The sequence below is a fragment of the Mycetomoellerius zeteki genome, unplaced genomic scaffold, assembly GCF_001594055.1.
Source record: "Mycetomoellerius zeteki isolate Tzet28-1 unplaced genomic scaffold, Tzet1.0 scaffold20, whole genome shotgun sequence".
NCBI lineage: Eukaryota > Metazoa > Arthropoda > Insecta > Hymenoptera > Formicidae > Mycetomoellerius > Mycetomoellerius zeteki.
The window spans coordinates 1,809,938-1,823,090 of record NW_017256957.1 but is presented as its reverse complement, the minus strand read 5'-3'; the positions used below and the strand labels follow the sequence as shown (position 1 = coordinate 1,823,090).

The following is a 13,153-nucleotide window of genomic DNA, read 5'->3' as shown; positions in this document are numbered from 1 at the left end:
ATTCATGTACACAAATTAATACTTTTCCAATTATGTTATATTCCGTAACAAAGAAACGTTTCGCATGTTATTTTTAGTTAGAGAAATGAATTAGAGCAAATCTTTATTACTACAAACTATCCTCTAAGAACCGTTCTCTAAAAGACTGACTAAGTCTTTGAAGCCACAAAAACAATAATTATCACGGTGCATAACACAGACGTTGCTTTTAACAGTTCGATGCGCACGGTAACAGTAATTAACAAAAAGCGTAAAATAAGTATTGCAGAAACATTCATCGAAAAAGAATCAGCAGTAAAAAAGAGAAATTTAAATTTCTATTAAGAATAATAAGCACTGAGATAAAAAATATATGTACTGTATAATTGCCGGATTAATTTAGTAAGAAACTAAATAGAGCTAATCGTACGAAGTTTTGACACAGTTAGAAAAAGATTACTCGTTTTATCTTATTACTTCTTCTTACATCTATTAACATTTTATAGATGTTATTTATTCTCGTCATATTTTGTATATTTAAAGTCACGCAAAAATTGCAAATTATATATTATATACCTTTGCTTTTAAAGTGATACAACTCAACAAATTATATTCTGAGATTATTATGACTAAAAAAATGGATGTAGAAGAATTAGAAAAAGATTCTTAGAATTAGAAAAAGATGAAAAGTTAGTTGAACCGAGATTAAAATTAAACTATTAAAACTAAACTACTAACTACATTGGTAGAAACAGGCATAACACACATAAGACTGAATATCATTTTGAGTTGTAATGTTTTTTAATTGTATCGCTTTTAAAGCATTATTTTCTTCCTTATTTGAACAAGAAAATCATTTCACTGTTCCAATTCTCATACTCCAACGTATTCGCTGCACGTATACACATACAAATATATTCTAAATAAGATCTAAGATTGTCAATGCGACACTCGACACCCTTGAACACGTGTAACACTTGGAAGGTGTCGGCGAGTCTTCTGTCAGAGTCAGTATTACGATGTAGGGAACACCTAAAGCGGGTAGGTCTTCACACTGCTGAGAGCAGGGGGAATCAAGGAGGGAAGCGAGCTATTCGAGCAAGTTAGGCTCGATGAACAGGTGGATCATCGAAGCCAACATTCGAGGCTCTTCCAATCGAGCGATCAAGCGAATAATTTACACAAGCCTCGAGGTAAGGGAAAATTTTTCGTACATGCTACTCCCAATAAACGCATTTTCAGCTTTTTCACTCCGAACAGCCAAAAAATACAACAAGAGCAAAGTACCTGTATGAAAAAATAATGAGAAATATATTTTTTTACAAGATTTTATTGATTATAGTTTCATGTGAATAATTCTGAAAAGTATTTAATATATTTTATAAATGTAATAGCTAATTATATAACATATTTATTATTATTTCATTTTTTAAATATTTAAATACAAGTAATATATATTTAATATAGTATTGTAGAATATACAAAAGTTTTATATACGATAAAAGGTAGCAAGTTAATATCTTGACAAAATTTTTCAATGTCTCTTTCTATATAATTATATTTATTCAATCCTTTTTTTTAAATGAGAGAGATTATATTTCGTTAAACTCAATCGATTAGTCAATTTTTGCTGTAGCTTGGGAAACACACACGCGGGATGTTTCAGACGGTGTTAAATTTAGAAATTTCGCACGACAGCATTAGCCACAGCGATCCTTGTTCTTCGTTTTACGGTTAGAAGTCTCGCATTTCACCGTTTTCTGACCTGCAGGGTAGTCTTTGATTTTTTCTGTAGCTACGTATCGAAAAATTCGCGCTCGTTTCAGTCTTACTGATTATAGCATATAAAGCGCAAGTCATTCTCTTAAACTTTTATTCTGCAAGTTTATTACAATATAAAGAGAGTTCAAGAGAAATTAATTTCACAATTTTATGGGTGATTACTATGCGATTATTCAGTTAGTTTTATGTATGCAATATCAACGTATAATGTGTAATATTTAATGAACTAAAAGACAACAGGATTGAGAAAGAATTTGTCAAACTAGTCAGAAGATATACTATATAATTTACACATTCATCACATTCTAAAGTACTTAATAATAACGTTTATAAGAACCCCGTATATTTGACGTAATGCCCGACATTTTTGCTCGTAAATATTTTTTATTTGACGCTGAATTGACTTGCGGGCCAGTATAGGGCCGCGCATTCAATGGAAATTTATGCGAGGGCCCCGCCTCCTCTTTCTCGCAGAGGCCGAGAGAAGTCGGTCGATGGATATGGGCGCCAGCTTCGCAGACTCTATCTGGATCCTTTACGGGCGTTCAATTGCCTCCCTTTCGTCCAAGTCGACAACGGTATACAAAAATCGTAGGTTGCTAGGTGCATAGAAACTCTCAAGATCGGAATACATAATCTTGAAGACTTTTAAAATAAGCCATCTGTTTGTTGATAAAATTGAGGTTGAGTATTTACATAAGTAATTAATAAAATAAAAATGAAAAACAGTTAATAAAAAAACTGAAATATTAATGCAAAATAAAAAAAAATTCAAATATAAAAAATATATGGATTTTGAATAAAAGCTATTATTTCAAAACTATTATAAACATATTGCAACTGAAGATTAGGTTGCAAACTAGTGTCGTATTCTAGAATTTATGATAATCGATAGTATTTGTGAAAACAATGTTTCGTTAGCTCGTAATAACAAGCACTGATAGTCTATTAACCCTCGACCCTACGTGAAATGAGAGAGAGGGAGCTCTCCTCTCACTATCATTCTGGAGTCGATAAGCAATTCTGTTTATGGAAGCAAACCGTTTGAGTACGAAACGGCCATCGTCGCACGCCTTTTCGCCGCCGCGGCGGCGGCGTCCCGCGGGTCCGAGCCCAAGCGGCGGACTCACAAAAATGACTGCCAAAAAAGGCCCAACTTCATGAAGTCGGACCGTCACTCATCGCGGCGAATTGGCTTCCACAGCGCAACAATGTAACACGATGTGTGCATAACGATGCCCCGCACGAACACACACGTACACGGCGTGTACGATCGGTATACGAGGGTGAGCACGTGGTGGACGCGAGTGTGTGCGTGCTTACGTCGCCCCGTATACGTATATACGCAGCGCCAGGTCGGCACACTGCGATCGGGTCTACCTCGCACGGGAGTAAAGGTTTTACCGATGGCGTACGCCCATACGCACGTAGCATGTAGGCAGAGGTTCCCACACCGCAGGCCATGATTTATTGGCCTGCCACTCGCCAGACCTGCTGTCATCATCGTCCCATGGTTGGTCCATGATACAGCGCGCCGTGCCGTATATAACTTCCCTCTATGCACGATCTCTTCGCGTCATATCGGCTCCTTCTTTCCTCGCGCCCCGTTGATACAGGAAGGCCGTTCGCTGCGCCGCACCGTGCCTCTCGCCGGCTCCCCTCTAGTCCACCTTGTTTTACCTTAACCAGCCGATACCCACTGCCGTATGAAGCCGACAATCACCTTCTTTCTCATCGAGAAGATGTTGCCTGATGTGGGTGGGAGGTGCGAATTTCGCAAACTCGATCTGGATATCGTTATCGCGTTATTATCGTATACTCGAGGTTTACGATCAATCTTACTCTCTTGGAGAAGCAACGTATTTATGAAGATTAAAAGACAACCATAGATAGAAATTAAACAGAGAAGATGAAAGAATTCTCCTGGATAAGTAATGCGTTTGCGAAGATTAAAAGATAAATGTGAAAAGAAATCAAACTGAGATGAAACAGAGAAATGTTTACTTATAATTCCAATCCATTGTGCCCAAGGGAAACATGTAAATACACATAATTGCGTTTAGAGATGATATATGAAAAAATAATGATAATAAAAAGTATTTTTAAAAATTCCAAGACTAAATAATTTAATTCTTGTGTTCAGCAGATTTAAAAATCAACAGGAGATTGAGAAAATTGAAGTTGAGTATTTACATTTAAGTACTTAAAATAAAATAAAAATAAAAAATAATCAATAATATAAGTACGAAAAAATATAAAAAATATGGAGCAAATAAAGTTATAGTAAAACTATTATAAACACATTGCAATGGAAGAGCATGTTGCAAGGCAGTGTCGTATTTCAGAATCAAGATAGAACGAGATAAATTTGTTCATATTGTGCGAAGACACTATATATCAATAATAGACGATGCATTGTTTTCATTAACATTTCTCGTAAAATTGCGGATCGGGTCAGGTAAGAACGGGTAAGGGTTAACAGGCTTACTACGCGCGATCATCGGATCGGCGAGAAAGGTGAGGGGCAGGGAGAAAGAGGGTTTCTATCAGAACACTGGTGGCGAACGCGGGAGTCGTCCGATTAAGAACCGAGAGGGGTTACTTCGTTTCGTCGGCTGCCAGCGTGGTTTCCTAGACGGCGGCGGCAGCGGCGGTGGCGGCGGTGGCCGCGACGGCAGTTCGCTCGCTCGTTCGGCACAGTCGAACTCCTTCGCCACTGAACGACGGACGTCGTCGTCGCCGTCGTCTTCATTATCCACGAGAGACCGGGGGACCATCTCTTAGCACGACCATCATGTCGTGCATCATGATCGGTGTCTTGATGATACTCGCGTCGATCTCACGCAGTTGCGCCGGTTGCCCGTTCTGCGCCAGGCAGCAACTGCAGCAATTGCAGCAACGTACGCAGCCACAACAGCAGCAACAATTTTATCGGACGATCGGCAGCCCGAGACCATTCGGCGCCGACAGACCGACCCGCGTCCAGGAGTTCAACCGAACCGGCGTGCTGCACCCCGAATACCAGATACCAGCGACCATCAGACCCGGTAACGTGTCTCAGTAAGTATTCAGTAAATTGTTGCTATACTACATAAGGCTTTTTCTCCCATGACATCGTCTGATGGAGATTTAGATCCCGGCGACGAGAAAGTCCGATACCGCACTATGTTGAATTGGCCGCGGTGTCGGTACCTCGTTCGCCACCGTCTAATTATCCGAGAAGGACCACTGGTTTAGTCCGGATAATTATGATACCGCACTGTCGCAATTATAACCGCAAAAATGCTCGAGCGATTGTTAGTTTGAGTACGACGTGAATTCTATTATAAGATCTGGTTATATATATCTCATTATAAACCTTGTGTATTTCTTTTTTTCTGGAAGGACCAAGTTTGTCAAAATTGCGAAAGAAACTCTAACTTGGAATTAATTTCTTATCACTGAAATTTTAAACATTACTTTAAGAACGATGACTTATTTTTTTGCGCTCTTTAGTTTCTTAATTTGAAATTCGCTTTATTAACACTTTATGCATTGTGTAAAATGTTAATTGTTAAATATGACAAAAATGACTCAATTTTTTTACTCCAATTTTTTACTGAAGAATTATTTCGTATTTCGCATTTTTGCGATTTATTTTATTTGTATAACATTATTTATAATTTGTTATTTTGCCAATTTAATTAACCCTTACGATGATATTTAAATCCTTTACATTTACATATAATCGTATATGTATAATGGTTCATTTTCATCACTTTTACAAATGTATAAAAATTGTTAAATGATTCTTACATTTAACACCTTTATGAAGTATTTATAAAGCTATATGTTAAAAAAAGAAAAGATAGGAATCATTATTTAACCAAATACTTCTAGTATTTAAAAAAAAAAATTTACAAGGCACGAATAATTCAATCATGTCTATTAAGGATTAAGGTACATTCAAATTATCAATCGACGATTAGAAATGATCAACGTTTAAAATCGAGAACTTTTTGATTTTTTTTTTGCAACGATTATAGGCATTTGCAATAAGATCCAGTACAGCAATCGCAATTTTTTTCATTTCCAAATAAATTCTAATACAGTGAAATTAGCGCGCGCAATTACATGCATGCTGCGTGCGTATACCTCTAATCTCTCTCTCGGCGGGAAATATTTAAACAACTGCAGTTTGTGCGTGCTTAAATTGTTTGCTCGATACGCACAACGGTGGAACTGCGAACGTTTACAGGAACGTCACGCACCCCGTGCCGCGTTTCGTCAACCACGAGTGGACAATCATATACGTAATTCTGTTCTTATTCGTCATTTGTGTAATGAATACGGCAAGATGTTATGTCGACCCACAGAAAAGCCTTTTATGTTGTAAAAGTTACGCTGTCAATTGCTACTTCCATCGAAAGTAACTTGCAATGAAACTTTTATATTTTTAAAATAAAATTATAGCTATTTTCTATGTTAAATTCGCAATTACTGTATAATTACTATAAATGAGGGAATAACTTGCAATAACTGCTTTAATTGTAGCCGATAAATGACACGGATAATGGAGTATAGATAGAAAATTTATTGAAGGATTAAGGAGTGAATATAACTTGTTAGACTAGTTTTCGCTAATTTTAATTTATTATGTTTTACATAGTCTCGTGCTCATCAAAGAAAGCACACTATATATCTTATATGGCCAGGTAGCTGCTTCAAGTTTCCCGACGATAAGAGAAAACGGAGACTGCGTGCCGCCGCGCTGACTGTTGCATGCGCGATGGAAACGGACGATAAAATTTGGTCGCTCCGTTATTGTCCACGTGCTCCTTTACGCCCTCACAATATGCACTCGGTGTCTAATGGCCCGATCCGTCGCGACGCCACGCGTCATAAAGTCCTTCTATCGGATGGCTTCCGCGAAACTGACTGAAGTTGAAGTACAGATTTACACGCTTCTCTCTCGACTTCACAATTTTGCAAAGAACAGATATTTATATACCTGGCTTACAAGAAAAGTCCTTGCAAACCGAGGACGCACTGTTAAAGACGCATTGAAATGACGCTTTCAATTTGATTTGGTATGTTCGCACCGTTGAAGATCCCTGATGAATGACACTCGCGCAAAACGAGATATTTGTGTGATTACATACAAAATATCGCAGCAACGTGTAAAATTCTTGAACCAAGATAGAAGTTTAAAGAGAACAATGAATGATCAAGTGAAATGATTTTTATTACGAAATAATTGTACACTGTTAAATCTATAATGTCAAATTTAACTTAACGTGAGTTGCCACTGCTCCTACTAAATATATCATTATTTTTTACCAAAACGATAGTTTAATTTGACACTACCATATATCGTGTATTTCAGACTATAGTATCAAATTGACACTGTATAGTATCAAATTGACACTGTATAGTGTCAAATATAACCATTGTTTTAGTATAAAATAACGATATGATTGAGTAGGAGCAATAGCGACTCACGTTAAGTTAAATTTGACACTATAAATTTAACAGTGTAAAATTTCGTAATATTTAGTTAGAATGTAGATTATATTATATATGAGCACTTGTGAGTGTTCACATCGTGTTGTACACTTTTTCCTAAGAATGAAGTAAAATACTTCTGTTGAACTTCAAGCGCAGCAAGCATTAATAGATGCTACTTCCTCGTGCCTCAGATATCTTCATTCGTGCTACACAGAAGACATGGACACTTCCTATGTTGCTCATGTGCCGCGAAATTCTATTGTTAAATAATGTTTTTATCCATCTATCGGGAGTAGAAATATCGGAGTCAATCTCTCTCTCTCTCTCTCTCCCTCTCCCCGTTTATACATGAATACGTACATTTTTAAACATTTTTATGTTACATACTTGTGAGTGTTCACATATCTATTTTATTACATGCAGATTTTTGTGTTCTTTTTTAACTTTTTTCAGTATTTTGTAGTATTTTTGCGTTGCTTTTTATAATTAGATTTCTATTCTTACAACAAGTTCTATTAATTGTATTCAATTTTAGTGATTTCAATTGATTGAAAGGACACTTTTTTAGAGCGCTCAACAAATCTCTCTCTCTCTCTCTTTCTCTTCTCTCAGTCTCTTTCTTTTATTTATAATTATTACTAAACGATTTTTCTGAAAGTGTGGAAAAATATATTTCAAATTCCTTTCTCTCGTTTCTTAATTTTAATCTTTCTTTCCAATTACTTATAATTCGAGAAAATTATTCATGTCTCGGTATTTTAATCGAGAACCTAAAATTGACAAAATCATCCACCACTCTGCATTTAAACATTTTTTTAATATAAATTATAGTATGACTTAATATAACAAGAAAATTTTAAAATGTATTCTTTCGACTCCATCCTGTGTCCGTATCATTTACTATCATTTTCGCAGCGCGTCCAATTGCACCTTTCGCAGGAATAGGATCGTTCCCTTCACACATCGCGCGCCGGGATGAAGAGGATGCCACGCGCCGCGTAAAAGCGCCCTACCTATCTCGGTCGCGACTTTCCACGAAACTTGCGGCAGACTCGCGACAAAAGAGAGGGAGAGAACAGACCGTCTAACAGAATCAATTCGGAGTTCTCCCCGTCTCTTCCTCTCTGCTCACTCTTCTCTTTCTCTCTTTCTCTCTCTTCTTCGTGTTCAGGATGACTTCACGGATGCCGGATTTAGACCACGGGGGTCGTGGCTGCGCGACCCCAGACGCCGCGACGCCGGCATTGTGCCCCGACGCTAATTTTACAATAGCTGTCTCACCGCCAGACGCGAACGAGAGGAGCACGTGTGGCGGCTGCAACGACGACGGCGTCTCGACGTTCCTTGCGAACGACAACGACGACAACGACGACGACGACAACGATGATGATGATGATGATGATGATGATGATGACGACAACGGCGACGGCGGTGGTGGCGGCAGTGACGCTCGGAAGCGAACGGGTTAAACCGCGTGCGTTGTCGACATCGACGTAAAATAGAAGAAAAAAGAGTGCCCCCAACGGCGAGAGGAAGGGCATGAAGAAGAGCGGGGGCGGTACAGGATGAGCAGCATCGTCGAAGCGTAAAGTTAACCAGTGTAATTTTCGAAAAGAAAGAAAGAGAAGGTGACAGGGAGGATAGGGAGGGAAAAAAGAATTGTATCGAACTGATCAACATTGTGTCTAAATATAACGGCGGTGGAATTCAGTGTATACACACGTATGCGTGCGTAGCATGTATGTGTATTGCGTGACTACGAAATTGCGGCAATTACCGGGTAATTATTTCAATTACGATATGCAACATCCGCCGTGCGGCACGGTGTTCTCTATCGGATTAACATTGCCGATCCATCGATTATGATAACGAGGGGCTTACGAAGCGATGCTTACACCGGATTAGACCGGCGGTGATTTTTGCGACAGTGCGCTCGACGACGCGTGAAACGTCATCGAAAATGGAGCGAAATTATATCAATCGATAGGAAATGCTATTTTGCATAATCAATGAAAATATTTAACTTGGGGAATAATCACTGGAATATTTTATACCCCAATGGCGGAAAAATGCGAATTGTGATAAAATATTGTTTTATATAGATATTCTGTATGTTTAACAAATTTTTTGTCTTTTAATAACTATTCTTTAATAATAATAGTTTTTATAATTTTAGAATTTTTTAATATACAATTTCATCGAAAAACAGCATTATATTAATTAAAATTTTCATTTTTTAGAAATACTTTCATGAGCTACTCAATATGCTTATTTTATATTTAACATTTCTTTGGCTTCTACTTACTTTTTTCAGAAAATTATGATTAAGTCTATAATATTCTCAAATATAATCAATAGCATATAATATATTATTAATAATAGTGATCTTAATTGAAGTGTAAAAACACGACAGTTAATCATTTACGTAAAAAGAAAATCAGGTGATTACTTTTGAGCTACTTGAAAGATGTCAAGTATCCTTCGATACATTATAGACTATAGAAGATTGCGTCTCGTTGCACATCGCATTTTCGTTCGTTTGCGTACGTTCGATGTGCCGCGAACACCAATATCAAACTGGATGCAGATGAAATTCTTACAGGTTCTATTACCTGAGCCCACGAGAAGGCCCGCCTCTCACGTTACTCGTTAGCCCGTGCAGCGGTCCGATATCCTGGACGGTCAGTTACGTAGAACCGCCAGAGAATAATCAAGAAGCAGAAGGTACAAAGTATATGTGAATCTGCTAACAACTGACAAATACGAAAAAACAAGACATTTTACTGTTTTGTCAATTTAGACGCTTTAAGTCTTAACAATACTTGTCATTGTATGCAAATATTAAAAAGGTATTGTTTATTTACAATCTGTCTTATACATATATTAATATATAATCGATCTTTTTTCTTTTTATATCTTCCATATATTTTTATTACAAGGTAAATCTTCCAATAACGGAATGTGTCCAGTGATTGAAAAATCGATAATATATTTGTAATTACTAAGATATTTGTCTCTAAAACAAGAAAATTACAAGAAAATCATATTTTCACTCATTTTCTTAATATCTTAAATAAAACGTTTAAGTCTCTACATTTTCGAATTTTTTAAAATATTATACTGATTTACCTATAAGTTGTAATATGTTTTTCATGATTGAAGAAATTGAAAATTAAATTTACAAAATTAATTTTATTTAAAAGTTTATTAAAAATTTATTAAAAGTTTAATTACTGGTATAATTGCAATTGATATGTGTGTGTGTGTGTGTGTGTGAAATATATTAATAAAATTTCACTTAAATATTCGTTTTTTAGATTTATATGATAGTACATTTTAATCACCGACAAAACAAAGTTTCATGCGGATCATTAATTCCTTTTGTAATGCTACTAATTAATAATCAATAATAATATAGAACTGGTTATACTCTTTTATTAATTCAGTTATTAGGATATTTACCTTGTTTATAATGATTATAATATTTATGACTACTTAGTGATAAATTATTGAAGATTAATACGTAACTTGAAGATTGATGATTTGAAGGCGAATCCGAGAAGAAGAAATATAATATATTTTACAGAACAATATTTGCAATCACCTCGGATGTGACGAAGGATAATCGAGGTGTCCCTCAAATTATCCAGTCGCTTGAATAATTTCCGAATTAATTTACCACGTAGCGCAAACGCGATGGCCTGTGAAGACCTTAAAACCGGGATCTCCTCTCTTCATGTACGAGGGAGCGGAGGACCAAAATTTTACGATACCAAAGACGCGGGCCGGTCTTTACTGGTTCGAAATCAAATCCATGGAGCCCGCGAATGTCTCGCCTGGCACGGTGCTTCTGTACGCGACTTCCAGCGCCTTAGACCATGTATCGGGCATGTATGCGAATGGAAAAGAGAATCGACATCGCACACTGAGATTTCAACAGCGACGAAGTAAACGACGGCTGACAATATCCTGGGGCAAGAGGTATCACTGCATTTACCGTGTCATGCGTTCATTTTTCTAGATGTATTAGAAAACAACTTATCTTCTTCATTAAACCAGTGCAGTGTTATATATCCTAACGAGAAATAACAATGGAACCGTTGTCGAATCGATGTCGATTCGACGTCGATTCCATTGTCATTTCTCACTGGGATCAAAGATTTGTAATTCTAGACAGTGACTTGATATGTGTTGCCTTGCGTTTATGTTTATTGATACGTTTATGTTTATTGCTTTCCTTTTTCTACCTCTATTAAGGAAAATATATCAAATATATATCCAATGTTGCTTTGAAACCGATTTGTCAACATATACGTTGCGTTCGATTTTGTACACTCACACGGTATAACCTTTATTCTATCTTTATCGTTAATTACAAACACGAAAAGAAGATGAAATAAAACGGTGCGTCCAAAGCGAAATGGACGCTAATAAATCAAGTAATTATTCAAAGAAAAGTTGCAAAAGATGTTTAAAAAATAATATTTTAAAAAGAAAATAAGCTGAAGGATATAACTAAGTAAAAATATGAGAACGTATAAGAGTGTAGACGGTAAAAACGTAACTAATTGGTTGCAAGATAATAATAGGCGTCAAATATGTCCGTCTAAAATTACTTGATTTCGATAATTCTTACAATAATAATAACATTCTGATAGTTTAAAATAAAATTGAGTTAAAAACTAGTCTTATAAAGATTCCTTCTTTCGATAGACACGAAGTATATAAATCAAAGTATCAAGTATACGAAATCCGAGATCTTATTCTTATAATCGTCACTGCGTTTACGCGATATCACGGTAATTTTGTTTTTTCCGATATACTCTGTCATCGCGCTCGATAGCGTGAAGCCCGTGTATTAATGCGTCTATATCAATTTTGTTGTTAGAGTCGCAATTTCGAGATGGAATATTTGTTTTTCCAGCCATGTGGATCCTCACCTTTCGAACTACTGTTTAGTTGTCACTTCGGGCACGCAGCCGCACCCGTCGACCCTCTGTGCTGCGCAGAACGTTTTGAAAGCTCATCCGAACTCGTCGGCGAGAACCGGCTCGACCTCAAAGGAGCACCATCATCGGGGCGTTCCGGAAGGTCTGCACTGCGTACGGCAGACCAAGCTGACGCTTCACAGGATGAGATACGACACTACGTACAACTTTACCCTATATGTGGTCGGTCTTCGTTATTATACGTTAATAAAATCGATCGCTTGGAAAACCGCACGTATTATGTGCTCAGTTTTAAAAAAAAGGATAGATGCTCTTCCGTTTAGTTTTTGCACCATGTTCATCTTCACGCGAGAATCACGTACACGGTTTTATAACAGTGTGTAAAGATTATTAATTTCTGCAATTCCCTTACGCGATATGTGTATTTACATCCTCCATAAAGATTTATGTACAGATTTAGCTGTGTTATGCTGAATTAATACTTCGCGCGCGCGCGCGAATTGTTTATAATTGTCATTAAATTATCAAAGTGATACACTGATTCGACAGGTAAACACTCGGAATAACGTCTCCAACCGGGTCGCCACTGACGCTATCAAGTTCAAGAAGACGCCGGAGCTGACTTTGCGAACCGGTCGTTATACCACGGCTAATCTGCGGAAGACCGACGGTTTCGTCAATTTCCGTTATCGTCCACCGGACAACACTTCAAGCACCTTTCACATACTTCCCTGCGGTGGAGGCATCGTGAAGGCGAAATTAAACGGACAAGGAATACTGCGGGTAAAAGTCGTCGAGTGTTTACAGAAAGCGATCGGATGCGTCGACCGCAAATTCGCGAAAGAGTCTATTTAACAATTGACGCTGTCGCAAGCGGACTGGCCGTCCTGTCATTAATCGGAATGCTTTTGCAACAGCGTCCATATAGGCCTATAAGTGTGTAAATGTGTCTCGTG

The 13,153-nt window shown here is 37.3% G+C and overlaps 1 protein-coding gene across 2 annotated transcripts in view; it reads left to right on the top strand.

Annotated features, from left to right (window-relative positions):
- The first annotated feature begins 4,481 nt into the window (after positions 1-4,481).
- nord (neuron derived neurotrophic factor nord) overlaps positions 4,482-13,153 on the top strand; it is a 10,751-nt gene continuing 2,079 nt past the window's right edge. For both annotated transcript variants that reach the window (XM_018447408.1, XM_018447407.1), the window contains exons 1-5: positions 4,482-4,821; positions 9,851-9,972; positions 10,935-11,229; positions 12,173-12,419; positions 12,747-12,980. In XM_018447408.1, the coding sequence (XP_018302910.1) occupies positions 4,556-4,821; positions 9,851-9,972; positions 10,935-11,229; positions 12,173-12,419; positions 12,747-12,980 (1,164 nt within the window). In that variant the 5' untranslated portion in view covers positions 4,482-4,555. The remainder of the gene's footprint in view (positions 4,822-9,850; positions 9,973-10,934; positions 11,230-12,172; positions 12,420-12,746; positions 12,981-13,153) is intronic.